Source organism: Microcaecilia unicolor, chromosome 8 (assembly GCF_901765095.1).
Source record: "Microcaecilia unicolor chromosome 8, aMicUni1.1, whole genome shotgun sequence".
In the NCBI taxonomy this organism is placed as follows: Eukaryota; Metazoa; Chordata; class Amphibia; order Gymnophiona; family Siphonopidae; genus Microcaecilia; species Microcaecilia unicolor.
In genome coordinates, this window is record NC_044038.1 from 67,782,589 (window position 1) to 67,798,263 (window position 15,675).

The following is a 15,675-nucleotide window of genomic DNA, read 5'->3' on the forward strand; positions in this document are numbered from 1 at the left end:
GAGTGCGTGTGAGAGATGGAGTGTGTGTGTCAGAGAGAGAATGAGAGAGAGACAGAGTGTGTGTGTGTTTGTGTGAGAGACAGAGTGTGTGAGAGACAGAGTGTCTGTGTGTGTGAGACTGTGTGTGTGTGACAGAGAGATAGAGTGTGATAGACAGAGAGTGTGTCAGAGAGAGTGTATGTAAAAGACAGAGAGTGAATAAGTGTGTGCCCCCACCCCCTCTCTCAGGACTTCCAATGGCGGACTCGCGAGACTTCTGCTTTAGTCTTGGAGACCGCCCTTGTAAGTGTCGGCGGCCATTTTGAACAGCAATCCAGCAGCGGGGGAGGGTCAGCGCCAGTACCAGCAGCGGGCAGGCAGGACCGGAGATCTTTCCTGCCTGCCCCGAAGAATTCGCTACACAACCTGGGTGGCTGGAGGGGAGGCAGGTGAGAGAGCAGGGTCATTGGACATGGGTGGCTGCAGGAGGGGCAGGGGGAGAGGAGGGTCGCTGGACATGGGAAGCTGCAGGGGGGGCAGGGGAGAGGAGGGTGGCTGGACATGGGTGGCTGCAGGGAGGGCAGGGGAGAGAGGAGGGTCGCTGGACATGGATCAACTGTGAGGCATGGAATGTTTTTCTTTTTTCGCGGGTTCTGAAGTTCACAGCCTAATTGCAATGGTGACGTCAGCCTGACTACAGAGCCTAGGTCAGCAACTCCAAAGGAGTCATGGACACAGGTAGCAAGATTAGAACGTTGGAGGTGAGAATTATTATATAGGAAATTCTACTTATTGCCAATTAGTGCTATTATTGCTTGTTAAGCGTTGTTAACAGTGCTGGTTGGTTTGTTAAATCAATTAGGTTATGCACATTGTTATAGAATACACTTAGATTTAGGCATGTTAGGAGTCACCACCCAAGAAAAAGATTTGGGAGCCATTGTTTATGATATGTTGAAACTTTTAGTCTAAAGGAAATAGAATGTTAGGGATTATTTGAAAAGGGATAGAGAACAAAACTGAGAATATCATTATGCCTATGTATAGATCCCTGGTGCATCTGCACCTTGAGTATTGTATGTAGTTTTGTTTGCTTCATCTTAAAAATGATATAGTGCGACTAGAAATGGTTCAGAGAAGGGTGACCAAAATGATAAAGGGTTAGAACACCTCTCCTACGAAGAAAGGCTAAACAGGTTAGGGCTCTTCAGCTTGGAGAAAAGATGACCAAGAGGGGATATGATAGAAATTTATAAAACCATGAAGGGATAGAAAGAATAAATAGGGAATGGTTGTTTAACCTGTCAACATAAAAACAAGAGGTACTCCTTGAAATTAATGACCAGCAGACTTAAAACAAATTGTAGAAATTTTTTCATGCAGCATATAGTTAAGCTGTGGATAGCAGGATTCAAAAGTGGATTGGATAAAATCCTGGAGGAAATGTCCATAAAAATGATTATCCAGGTAGATTTGGGAGAGCTTTTGTTCATCTCTGGAAATGAACTATGGGAAATAAATCTCCTTTTTGGGGTCTGCCAGTGCCAGGTACTTGTGACCTAGATAGGCTACAGGGCTCAATGGACCTTTATCTGACCCAGCATAACTTTTCATATTTTTCTTATGTTTCTCCTCTTCTACTTTCCTTCTTTAAAGTCACATTTTCTTTTCCTCCCTGTCTTCCTCCTAGCTATGGGTGTGAGTACAGTAGATAGTGGTAATTAAAAAAAAAAGCGGTAGCAAGCTTGGGCCAGCGGGGAAGGGGTTCCACCTTCCACTCCAATTGCAGTACATAAGTATTGCCATACTGGGAAAGACCAAAGGTCCATCGAGCCCAGCATCCTGTTTCCAACAGTGGCCAATCCAGGTAACAAATACCCGGCAAGATCCCAAAAATGTACAAAACATTTTATACTGCTTATCCCAGAAATAGTGGATTTTCCCCAAGTCCATTTAATAACGGTCTATGGACTTTTCCTTTAGGAAGCTGCCTAAACCTTTTTAAAACTCCGCTAGGCTAACCGCCTTTACCACATTCTCTGGCAACGAATTCCAGAGTTTAATTACACAGTGGAGATGAGGAAGCAAGTCCTGATAGGTTTTGGACTGGCAATATGGCATGACCTGACAGAAACTCAGCACTGGTAGTGGGGGGCAAGCTTACTGTGAATGTCAGTACAAGTTTGCTACAGGTGTGCGCTCAATGGGACAGTTTTTCTGTCAGTGTGAACAGAGCACTTAATTTTTGAAAATAAGGCTGGCCACTTACCCACCACATTCAGATATGCCTCTGACTGCACATTTCTGTCTGCACTTACAGACATTACGACGATATAATTGCCACTGTCATTTTTCTGGATATTGGAGATTTCTAAGGAGCCGCTGGGGAATACCTTCTGCCGGCCAGTGAACAGAGGTCCTGATGTATTTTTGTTTTGGGAAGGGATATAGGTCAGGATAAGATTTTCTGAGCTTTGGGATCCTTTGTACCACTTTACATCTGTGATTGAAGCACCAAACGCCAAACTCAATTCGACCTTGTCTCCTTCTTTTGGGTTCGACGGGCTCACGTCAATTTTGAAATCGGCACCAGAGGAAGGTTGGTTTCCTAGATTCAGCAAAACTGAGGGGGGTTATGTGGGGAAAGAAGCAAAGGAGAAGATAGGCAGAAAAAGATATAGAGAGGGCACAAAGAATGAGATAAAGAAAGAGACAGTGATATGGAAAAAGAAAGGCAGAGACATGAGGGACAAAAAAATTTCAGTGAAAAAAATTCACATTGCAGGGTAAGTGAGTGAGGGGAAGCAGTGATATCCTGCTTCTTTTCAGCAAGTTATATAAAATGCAATAAATCCCCTCCTTGGCTATAGGAAACAAAACTGTTCAATACATTATAATCAGTGAAATGCAGCTTGGATTCTTTTGGGGACTTTTATGTTGCATTTATATAATAGAAGCCTTTTCGGTGCCTTGTTACCACTTAAATGGCTAGTTATACATCTAAAGCTGGATCTGCTACTTAGGAGGTAGTTACTAAGGTGTGGAAAATATTGGCATTTTATTCTGCTTTAGTCTACCATGGAAGTCACTAATTTGTGTCATCTCAGCACTGCAGGGTAATGACACCCAATGGTACATAAATAATGCAACTTGGGATCAACTTCGTAAAGATGCACATGGCAATTTGCGCCAATATTTGATTATTAGTGCCCAATTATCAGTGCTAATTGGCTTTTGGCAATTAAATTGAGCGTGTAATTTTGAGTACCATATATAGAATTAGAGGGTTAATGTACATTAAGATCATAGTGGAGGAGTGGCCTAGTGGTTAGGGTGGTGGACTTTGGTCCTGAGGAACTGAGTTCGATTCCCACTTCAGGCACAGGCAGCTCCTTGTGACTCTGGGCAAGTCACTTAACCCTCCATTGCCCCATGTAAGCTGCATTGAGCCTGCCATGAGTGGGAAAGCGCGGGGTACAAATGTAACAAAATAATGCACTTTAGAGAGGAAGTTAACATGGGCTACTGTTAAGATGTGATTTTACTATTAACCCTAATTATTTGTAACTAGTATAAAAGGCCCGTTTCTGACACTAATGAAATGGGCGCTAGCAAGGTTTTCCTCGAAGTGTGCATGTTTGAGAGAGAGTATGTGTGAGAGATGGAGTGTGTGTGTCAGAGAGAGAATGAGAGAGAGACAGAGACTGAGTGTGTGTGTGTGTGTTTGTGTGTGAGAGAGAGAGAGTGTGTGAGAGACAGAGTGTCTGTGTGTGTGAGACTGTGTGTGTGTGACAGAGAGATAGAGTGTGATAGACAGAGAGTGTGTCAGAGAGTGTATGTGAGAGACAGTGAATGAGTGAGTGTGTGCCCCCCCTCTCGCAGGTCCCCCCCCTCTTGCAGGGTCCCCCTCCCCACCCCCACCTCTCTGGTCTCAGGACCTCTTCCCCACCTCCCTCTCCCCTGCCCCCCTCTCCAGCCATCCATGTCCAGCGACCCTCCCCTCCCTCTCCTCCAGCCACCCATGTCCAGCGGCCCTCCCCCCCCGGCGCATCAAATCCCCTCGCCACCCGCAGCTGCCACTGGTAACGCTGTCTGGCCGCTGCTGCTTCTCCTGTTGAGCAGCCGCGGTCGTTACAAAAAGAAAAAAAAGCAATAAATGTTTTTAAACCTGAAACGCGGCACTGTAGACAGCCATCAGGCATTGGCTGTTGGTTCTGAAGCCGCTCCTCCTCTCGCCTCTCACGTCGCTGCGCTCCTCCGGGGTCTTACTCCAGGGGCAGTGACGTGGAGGCGAGAGGAGGAGCAGCTGCATAGCTGACAGCCAATGCCTGATGGCTGTCTACGCTGCCGCGTTTCAGGTTTAAAAACATTTATGGCCCTCCAACTACCGCCCCATTTCCCTCCTACCCTTCCTTTCCAAGATACTTGAACGCGCCGTTCACAGCCGTTGCCTTGATTTTCTCTCCTCTCATGCCATCCTCGATCCGCTTCAATCCGGCTTTTGCCCCCTACACTCGACAGAAACGGCACTATCTAAAGTCTGCAATGACCTGTTCATTGCCAAATCCAAAGGTCACTACTCCATCCTCATCCTCCTCAACCTATCTGCTGCCTTTGACACTGTCAATCACAATTTACTTCTTGCCACACTGTCCTCTTTTGGGTTCCAGGGCTCTGTCCTCTCCTGGTTCTCCTCTTATCTCTCCCACCGCACCTTCAGAGTACACTCTCATGGCTCTTCCTCCACCCCATCCCGCTCTCTGTTGGAGTTCCTCAAGGATCTGTACTTGGACCCCTTCTTTTTTCAATCTACACCTCTTCCCTGGGCTCGCTGATCTCATCTCATGGTTTCCAGTACCATCCTTATGCTGATGACACCCAGCTTTACCTCTCCACACCTGACATCACTGCGGAAACCCAGGCCAAAGTATCGGCCTGCTTGTCCGACATTGCTGCCTGGATGTCCAACCGCCACCTGAAGCTGAACATGGCCAAGACCGAGCTTATTGTCTTCCCACCCAAACCCTCTTCTCCTTTCCCTCCACTCTCTATCTTAGTTGACAACACCCTCATCGTCCCCGTCTCATCTGCCCGCAACCTTGGAGTCATCTTCGACTCCTCCCTCTCCTTCTCTGCGCATATCCAGCAGATAGCCAAGACCTGTCGCTTCTTCCTTTACAACATTAGCAAAATTCGCCCTTTCCTCTCTGAGCACACCACCCGAACTCTCATCCACTCTCTCATCACCTCTCGCCTCGACTACTGCAACCTACTCCTCACTGGCCTCCCACTTTGCCACCTATCCCCCCTTCAGTCCGTTCAGAACTCTGCTGCACGTCTTATCTTCCGCCTGGACCGATATACTCACATCTCCCCCCTCCTCAAATCACTTCACTGGCTTCCGATCAGGTACTGCATACAGTTCAAGCTTCTCCTCCTAACCTACAAATGCACTCGATCTGCAGCCCCTCCCTACCTCTCTACCCTCATCTCCCCTTACGTTCCTACCCGTAACCTCCGCTCTCAAGACAAATCCCTCCTTTCAGTACCCTTCTCCACCACCGCCAACTCCAGGCTCCGTCCTTTCTGCCTCGCCTCACCCCATGCGTGGAATAATCTCCCTGAGCCCATACGCCAGGCCCCTTCCCTGCCCATCTTCAAATCCCTGCTAAAAGCCCATCTCTTCAATGTCGCCTTTGGCACCTAACCACTACTCAAGAAATCTAGACTACCCCAACTTGTCATTTCGTCCTTTAGATTGTAAGCTCTTTTGAGCAGGGACTGCCCCTTTTTTGTTAAACTGTACAGCGCTGCATAACCCTAGTAGCGCTATAGAAATGTCAAGTAGTAGTAGTAGTTTTTTTCTTTTTGCAGCAGCCACTGCTGCTCAACAGGAGAAGCAGCAGCGGCCGGACAGCGTTACCAGTTGCAGCTGCGGGTGGCGAGGGGGTTATTGTGCTTGGGGGGGTGTTGATGTGCTTCGGGGGGGAGGGGGGGCTTGGGTGATGCGTGGAGGGGGTGTTTGAGTGGTGCACTCACAGCTGATTCCCAGGCAGGGGGAGGAGTAGGGAAACGCGGAGCAAGTTGCTCCGCGTGTTTCCCTACTCCTCCCACTGCCTGGGAATCAGCTGTGAGTGATGTCAGCCTGGCTACAGAGCCTAGCTCAGCAACTCCAGGAGCCACGGACACAGGCAACTACTTTAGAACGTTGGAGGTGAGAATTATTATATAGGACTAGGGCTGCATTTCTGAAGTAGGCTGTGAAAACTAAGGCTGTTTATAGCTATTTTTTAATTTGTCAATTTGTATTTCTTACCTTTTTGTTACTTTTTATTCTTTAATTTATTTAGGGATGAATTTTGATTATTCATCTTGTGATTAATGTAATTAAAGGTATTTTTTTGGGGGGAGGGGGTTCCCACTACAGCTCCTTGTGACTCTGGGCAATGAAGAGTTAAGTGACTCGCTCAGAGTCACAAAGAGCTGCAGTGGGAAAAAATAATAAATAACATACCTTTAATTGTGATTAAAATTTTAATCTAAATGTAGCCCTAGTAACTCAGTCTCATTGCATAAAATGGGACCTGTGCTAAAATAGCATGATGTGATAAAATAACACGTCTTAACAGTAGCCCACATTGATAACTACGCCCCTTAGTTACTACCCCTCTTAGATGGATAACTTAGATGTCCAGCATCTGCATTTTGCTGCTGAACGTATAAGTTTTGTTTGACTTTCAGCTTTGTGAATAGTGAACTAAATTCAGCACCAAAATGAATTCCATGGCGTCCCACAGATCAATCCAGAGACTTGTGGGTTATGTCCCTTTGCCAATGAGTGGAGATAGAGAGAAATTCAGAGGTTCGGCATATATGGTCATGGGGGAGACCAAATGAGAGAGCGCTGTTCGGCGCTAGGACCAGCGTAGGGGGGTTGATTTCTCTTAGGCAATGTCAGCGTCCAGTCTCCAGGCATCCGTATGTGGGTTGTATGCAGCACATGCCTGCTGTCATGGGTTTAAAAGACTTCTTCTGCACATCAGCTTGTTAGTTTCTTGCTGGCCCTGAATTGGACTTGGCTTACTTGGCGGATCTTCTTTATGATCTGCTTCAGGCATTGGCCAAAGGAGTCTCCTTGGCAGTCACAGCTTGCCACTATCTGGTTGAGACATTGGGCAGCTGATGTAGCTTCTAAATCACGCCTTGCAAGATTGTCTTTTCAGGGGAAGCTGCTCTTTGGAGAGGATTTAGAAAAGATTGTTAAGGCTCTTGGTGACTCCAAGGATCAACATCTCCCTGAAGATAGGGGTCAGGGTGAGTTTCTGTGCTGGATCCTTTTACTCCCACTTCAGAGATGCAAAGCGTTACCGGCCTGGATGTTCTGGAACCTTCCAGAGGTCTTGTTTTGCACAGAAGTCGCAGTCCTTTCCGGAGGAGCACTGCTTGGCTACCTCTGGATCTAGAGCGCAGCCTGCTTCTAGAGCTTCCCAAGGATAGGGCCCTGGTCCATCCCCAATCAATAATTGGGGGTCGGCTATCCGTTTTCTGGGAGAAAGGGCCAGGGTAACTTCAGATGACTGGGTCTTGGAAGTCATATGAGATGGCTACAAACTTGAGTTTGTCCCATCCTCTGGTAGATTATTTCTTGGAGTCGCCCTGCATGACTGCTGCCAAGGAGGCAGCGGTCTAGGAGACCCTTGCCAACTTGCTGCGGCTAGGAGCAGATCAGCCTATACCACAATAAGAGTTAGGCCTAAGCCGTTACTCCATTTACTTCATGGTGCCCAAGAAGGACGGCTCCTCTAGTCCGATTCTTGATCTCATGAGTGTAAACAAAGCCTTGCAAATTCACCATCTTTGGACGGAAACTTTGCGGTCTGTCATTTTGGCGGTACAGCCGGGAGAGTTCTTGACCACTCTCGATCTCAAGGAGGCATATTTGCACACTCCTATTTGGTTTCCTCATCAGCGTTTTCTTTGTTTTGTGGTGCTCAGTCAGCACTTTCAGTTCCAGCCTATGCTCTTCGGACTGGCTATGGCGCCCAGGGCGTTTTCCAAGGTCATGGTGGTCATAGCGGCCTTCCTTAGAAAGGAGGGAGTTCAGATCCATCCTTCTCTCGACAATTGGCACATTTGTGCATCTTCTTAAGAGGAGAGTTGACGGGTGACAGAGTGATTGGCTGTTGCATTCTCTAAGATGGGTGATCAACCTGCCCAAATGTCATCCATCTCCCTCACAGTCTTTGGAATACCTGTGAGTGAATTTTGACATACAGTTAGGGAAGGTGTCCTTTCTGGCAGCATGCAGGCTGCAGCTTCAAAGTCATCTGGAGGGATTTTGTGCAGGTTTTGGGTTCCATGGCAGCCACATTGGATGTGGTATTTTGGGCCAGGTCCCATATGCGGCCCTTGCAGGCGCTGCTACTCAGCCGTTGGTCTCCTTTGTCGGAGGATTACCTGTTTCAGATTCTGTGGACTTCGTATGCCCGTTTGGCCATGCGTTGGTAGTTGGCCTTGGAGAATCTGGCAAGAAGTGCTCCCCTTGCAGTGCAGGATTGGATGGTTGTTACCATGGACGCCAGCCTCTCCAGTTGGGGAGCACATTGCCTCAGTCAGACAACCCAGGGGACTTGGTCCACAGTGGAGGTGTCTTGGTCGATGAACCGCTTGGTGTTGCGAGCGATTCACTTGGCGCTGCAGAATTTTCTTCTGATCCTGCAGGGACATCCCGTGTGGGTCCTTTCGGACAATGCAATGGCGGTGGCCTATGTCAACAGGCAGGGGGTCACAGAGACTGCTCCTCTAGTGAAGGAAGCAGCCATGGTCTGTCTTTGAGCAGAGAAACATTTGTACCTGCTCTCAGCGGCACACATTGTGGGAGTTTTCAATGTGCAAGCAGATTTCCTTAGACTCAGCCAGATCCGGGAGAGTGGGAGCTCTCGCCGCAGGCATTTGCTCAGATCACGGAACGCTGGGGAGTTACAGTGTTCAATATGATGGCCCAGAGAGTCAATGTGAAAGTTCCTTGCTTTTTCAGCAGAGGCAGAGACTTCGGGTCAGCCGGGATTGATGCCCTTCTCCAGTGGTGGCCCCTGGGTCTCCTGTACATGTTTTCTCCGTGGCCCATGATAGGAAGGTAGTGAGGCGGATTGCCAAGCATCCAGGTCCAGTGATTCTGGTGGCTCCGGACTGGCCCCGGCATCCGTGGTACATGGATTTCATCAGGCTCCTGGATGATTGTCCCCCGCGTCTGTCTCTGCAGTGAGGTCAGGGGCCCATCCTAATGGAGGATCCCTTCTCCTTTGGTCTTACAACTTGGCACTTGAGAGGGCATGTTTAAGGAACAAGGGGTACCTTGAAAGGGTTATCACTACTATGCTGCAGACACAAAAGTGTTCTACTTCTACTGCGTATGCTTCAATTTGGCTGCTTCCATGGCATCCATTCTTGCCTTCTTACAGGATGGCCTTTATAAGTCTCTTTCTTAGAGTTCCTTGAAAGACCAGGTGGCAGCCTTGGCCTGTTTTTGGGATCACCTTCAGGGCTCCTTGATTGCTGTGCACCCAGAAATTGTGCATTTTCTTCAGGGGAGTGAACCATCTGCAGCCCTTGCAGCTGCCTGTCATTCTATCCTGAAACCTGAACCTGGTATTGCAGGTGCTGCGAAGGCCTCCATTTGAACCTTTGGGTCATTTGTCCCTAAAAGACCTAATGTTGAAGATGGTTTTCTTGGTGGCAATCGCCTCCACCAGGCGGGTGTTCCTAGTTTTGGACAGGTTCCTTTGTTTGATCTGTTTAAAAAAACAAAACAAAAGAAAACAGGACACAGCTCCACGTTTGGATATATTTCTTACAAAAGTGAGATGTTGGTGTGTTATCTGTCGCAGGAGCAGTTGAGATGTTCACTTGGATTTCTGGAAGCAGGAGAGGGTAATTGGTTGGATTTCTATTCTTCCACTGCTTTGGTGTTGACCATACTGAGGCTAAGCTGGCTGCAGATGACCATATACACCTCTTCAATGCTGCGTTCGGCACCTAACCCTTACCGTTCAGTGAATCCAGACTGCCCCAATTTGACTGCCCCTATCGGACCGACCGTTCACTTGTCTATTAGATTGTAAGCTCTTTGAGCAGGGACTGTCTCTCTTTGTTAAATTGTACAGCGCTGCGTAACCCTAGTAGCGCTCTAGAAATGTTAAGTAGTAGTAGTAGTAGTAGTAAGTTCTCTTTATCTCTGCCTGCTGGCAGAGGGATATAACTCACAAGTCTCTGGATTGATCTGTTGGGACTAATGGAAAGAAAGTGATCAGGTAAGGACTAATTTTACCTTTTGCCTAAGCACACTCTAAGAAGTACACCTTAATTTAGGTGTACTTTATAGAATATGCCTAAGTTTCCGCACAGTTTATAGAATATGCTGAGCGCCAGTCTGTGCGACTATATTTAGTTGTGGGCAGTTATGCCAAGTAAAACCTAGTGTAAATGCTGATGCTTAAATTACACGCAGACCGGGTGTATGCTATGAATGCCCAAGACCTGCTTATTCCACGCCCATGGAAGTTACGCGCAGCACGTTATAGAATACGCTTAGACAGTTCTGCAGGTAAATTCTAACTAATGCCATTTAGTGTCAATAATAGCTTGTTAATTGGAATTATCAGTGCTGATTGGCTTGTTAACCAATTAGGTTATGCACATTGTTATGAAATATATTTCAATTTCTGCGCAAACATTTTGGTGCGATATATAAAATTTGGGGGAATATAGCAAAAGTTGTATGTGCAATCAGCAGAGATTTAAGAGAGAATTTAAAAACAAACAAAAGTTATTTTTATGAGGACAGAGAGTGGGACCAGGGTCAAATCCAATTCAGATAATACAGATAATCAAAACATCATTGATTACTCATATTTGCTAAGTAATCTTTTTTTGTGGAAATGCAGAGAGAGGAAAATAGTTCTGTCTTCTCCTTCCAACTCAGTTCAAACCAGTACTGGGATTCTGGTATCATGAACCTTCATTTGCAATGTTTTGTAAAATTTTACCTTATTTTTAAATTTCATTTCAAATTTAATTACATAAGGATAATATAAAATAAAAGGAAGAAAAAACATGACAAAGAATAGTAAAATATAAATATAAGTAGCCCCCCAATGCAAGAATTCCAAGGTTACCAAGGAAATAAAAGACAACCACTGAAATACAATGATGCTCATATATCCTTATTCATTCCCAAGTCAACACATCTTTGCATTATACATGCATTGAAATATTCATACCAATGGCATAGCTACAGTTGGGCCCAAGTGGTTATAGGCCCACCCACTTTAAACTGAGCCCACCAACAAGCAGCACAACAATGATGTGGCTGGCGGGGATCCTCAAGCCCCACCAGCATCTCTCCCTCTCCTCCCCTCCCAGACGATAGAGGGTCTGTACCTCAAACACTGGTACCTCTTAAATGCTTTAGCTCATCGCTAGCAGCAAGTAGTGACTCATACCTGCTGCTTGTGCTGGCCTTGAGCCTTTCCTCTGATGCAACTTCCTGTTTACGGGACCAGGAAGTTGCATCAGAGGGAAGGCTCGGGGCCAGTATGAGCAGCAGGTATGAGTTGCTGCTCAAGCCGGCGAAGAACAAGGTATGGGGTGGGGGGGGGGGGGGAGTGAAGAGATTCCCAATCACCTGGGGGTAGGGGAAGGAGAGATGCCAGACAGGGAGGAAGGGTGGGTTATCATGCCTGCCCAAAATTGGTTTATGGCTATGCCCCTGATTCTAACAAACTCTGAAGGGGGAGGAGGAAATTCTATAATTCAGGCACTAACATTTAAGCATGCGTTATGCACACAATTGTTTAGAATACTAGCATATATGTGTTTACATGTGCACTTATGTGCATATATGCCAGCATGCTGCCTAAGTGTTATTCTGCAAATATTGCCTTAACTTACAAAGTGTGTATTTCCAAAGGGGGTGTACATAGGAGTGGAGGATGAATGGGATGTAGGCAGCGAAGCAGGACTTTTAGCATTGCCGTTTTGGTGTCAGCATTTCAGCATTGCTGTTGGGGTGCTGGACTTATTGCAACAAGAACTTTAGACACCCAAATGGCAGCCTCCAGAAGTCCTCCTCCTCCCCTCCCCCCATGCATTGACCTCCAATACTCGAGAGCAGGGCTTTTGCCTGCTCATTGCTGCCTCAAGGGAAACGTGGGCTGCCTCAAGGACGGTTCTTTAGGAAGTGAGCCTGCTCTGTCCTCCCTCACAGGCGCCACCTGGTGCAGTCCACATTTCCCTTCTTCTGAAGGACCCCAGGCTGCAGCAGTTAAGCAAAAAAAGAAAAGAACAGAAAGCACGAAAAGACCAAATCAGAATGATGTGCCCGTGAAATCATAATTTCATGTCAGTAAAATTCATTACAAGTAGCAGGGTATATGTCTCTAAGTGCTATGAGTTCAGGCTCTGTAAGGTTGTGATACATAAGAGTCAGGGACCAAACCTTGATGTGTGTGTGGGGGTGGAGGGGGTGAATGCTGGATCAGCAAATTGAGCTGTGCACATATGGAAGTGACAAAATGTGTTTGACAGGCTTTGCAGGATCTCAGTCCAGGGATAGCCGGATCCCACATTCTAGCAAGGATGGTAGAAAATCTGAAGAGAGTTCCAATTGTTGAGTGTCCGATATTGAACCAGATTCACTTCCCCTGCAACTGGGGCAGGAGCTAGGAGACAATTGGACTGCAGTGCAGACCTCTGAGGCAGCATCCAAAAGTCTACCCCCTTCCCCACATCCACTGACCTCTGGTACTCAAGAGCAGGGTTTATGCCTGCTCGCTGCTGCAGTCAGAGGTCTTTAAGCAGAAGGCATCTCCTGAGGCAGCCTGGTTCTTCAGGAAGCCTGTTTTGTTCTCCCTCACAGGCCCCATCTACAGCAGTCCACATTTCCCTTCTGCTCAAGGACCCCCTCGGCTGCAGCAGCAAGCAGGCACAAGCCCTGCTCTCGAATACCAGAGGTCAGTTGGGTTTCCAAAATTCTTGCAGCCATAACTCCAGCACCCTGATAGCAGCGCTGAAATGCCAAAGCCAAAATGGCAAAGCTTAAAGCTCATGTACTCCCGAAAAAGAGCTCCCTTGACCAGGACAAGCATGAAAACTACTGACCAATCTCTTACATCCCCTTCCTGGCCAAACTTAGAGAACAGACAGACTGCATTCAACTCAACTACTGGCTAAATGAAAATAGCCGGCTAGGCCCATGTCAATCTGACTTCAGACCTGGATAAGGAACGGAGATAGCTCTTGTGTCTCTTCTTGATGATCTACACAGAAATTGTAGTAGGGGATCTGCCTCAATACTAGTGTTGCTGGATTTCTCAGCAGCCTTTGACACTGTAGATCATAATATCATGCTTACAAGGCTGGCAAAGAGATCTGTGGCTCAGTATTTACATAGTTCAAATCCTATTTGTCAGACAGACAACAGTCAGTTCTGTTGAGGAACAGTACATCATCACCTTGGCACTGTTGGTACCACAGGGATCCATACTGCCACTTATTTTATTTCACATCTACTTCAAGCCTTTGGCTGAGCTGCTTCGGTCAATGGACACAAAATTCTATATTTGTGCTGATGATGTGCAACTACTCATTGAACCAGATCTACCCACAGCTTTGAGTAAACTGACTGTCTAACTGCAACTCAGGAATGGGCAAAACTCAACAAACTCTGCCTGAACCTAAGTAACACAGAGATTCTGTGGGTACCTAACACAAGTGGACAAATACCTGAATTAAAAATATCTTTTGACCACATCACACCCTTCCTGCAAAAAATACACTGGCTATCATTACCTTACAGAGCTAAATTTAAAGTCTACGTTTCATTTTCAAGGCCCTTAAGACAAAATAGACCAGAGTACTCAAAAATAAGTTAGTCTTTGAGACCTCTAAGGTCCTCTCAAGGAGCATCACTATCTGTACCCTCATCAAAAGAAATTGCACGATGTGATACCCGCCAGTGAGCCTTCTCAGGAGTGGGCCCTCATACTCTGGAACTTACTCCTAGAGGGGCTACATCTAACTCGAGACTAACTTTACTTCTGAAAGCAGGTGAAAGCTTGGCTCTTCTCCCAAACCTTTAATACAAGTGGTGACTGACTATTGTCAACTGCAAGGGGGGCTCACACTGGTATCCAGGTCTGGACATGGTGGCTTGTGAAGGCTGCTGGCGTTTGGTATACCTGGATCATTGATTATATTTACGTTTCTGTTTGGTCATTTTCTGATTGTTTTGCTGTTAAGAAAATTGTAAGTTTCGTGTTAAACCTACCTACTGTACACCACTTTGGTTGAATCTCTTCATAAAGGCAGTTAATAAATCCCAATCAATAAAATAAAATAAAATAAATAAATAAGTAGATTAACTCAAAAGGTCTCCTCATTTGCAGGCAGATGATCAAAAGCCCCAAGCCTTTGTCGCAGCCAGCGACCCAATCTTTGGCGCGCTGGACGCTGATAATTGGGGATGAATGCGTTAAGCGCTGATTAGCATGCATTTGCAAGCTACTTGCGCTAAGAGTCCTGCTTAGCATGCATTTCCATGCTACTTGTGCTAAGAGCCCTCGAGCGTGTTGTTTCACGCGCTCGAGGGCTCTAATCATGGGGCTATAGCAAACGCCAGCGCTAGTATGGCGCTAACAGCCTCTAGTGCTGGCATTTGCTTTTGATCATCTGCCTGATGCTGACTCCAAAAAAAGCTGTCAGTTTGAAATTATAAAGAACAAACAAACATAGTTTGTAGAAATATCAAATTTTTTCAGCAAAATCATGCTTGCATCATATCACGTAAAGTCTTTTTCAAAGGAAAATAGCACTTTGGTGTGAATATATGAGATATGAATGTGATATGATGCAAGCAACATCATAAGAACATAAGAACTGGTATACTGGGTCAGACCAAAGATCCATCGAGCTCATTATCCTGTCTCCAACAGTATAAAGTTACCAGATTTTTGGTTTGCAAATCTGGGGCACTCTGGCAGAGCAGGGTGGGACCTCTCCTAGGTCAACTTCCACCATCAAATTTATTCTCTAATAAAATAAATATAATTGACTGAAAATATAAAAACAAAGATTTCAATAACAGTACAAGTTAAGGAACAATTAACCTGACCAAAGAAACAAACAAAAAAAAAACAATACAAAAGAGGAAGTTAATTAAGCAGATGCAACTTCTAGTTAGGACATAATCAGGACCAAACACTAGAACAGGAAGCCATACAAAGAATAAAATTTCACATGAGACAAAACCAGATGAAGAAAACATGTAACACAAATTCTAACAAGGCTCATGAGGGACCAGAAAAAAAAAGGGAAAAGCAATAGGCCTTTTGTCCCATACGACTGTACCAACCCGCATAAACCCAGAAACTCTAGCATATCTAAAAGCCTTACCCCCCTGTTTACTAAGCCGCCCTAGTGGCTGCCATATGACAGTGCCGACACAGCCTATTCAAAGTGTGTGTATGTGGGGGGGGGGGGGGGGGATTAGTGAGGAACAAGGTCTTATTTGTGCTTATTTATAGAAGCCTCAGTCGTGATTTCAAGTGGAAAAGCACTACATAATAAGGATCCTGTACAAGCAAAGTCTCCCTGATGTGATATTTATAGTCTGATTTTAAAGGGAGGTAGAACAGCTAA

General features: G+C 46.1%; 1 protein-coding gene across 3 annotated transcripts in view; it reads right to left on the reverse strand.

Moving 5' to 3' along the window:
• The window catches only part of LOC115476107 (carcinoembryonic antigen-related cell adhesion molecule 4-like), a 33,844-nt gene that overhangs the window by 13,254 nt on the left and 4,915 nt on the right, over positions 1–15,675 (reverse strand). For 2 of the 3 annotated variants that reach the window (XM_030212267.1, XM_030212266.1), the window contains exon 3: positions 2,249–2,602. The exons of the other annotated variant lie outside the window; for it this stretch is intronic. In XM_030212267.1, coding sequence (XP_030068127.1) covers positions 2,249–2,602 — 354 coding nt within the window. The remainder of the gene's footprint in view (positions 1–2,248; positions 2,603–15,675) is intronic. 3 annotated transcript variants of the gene reach the window in all.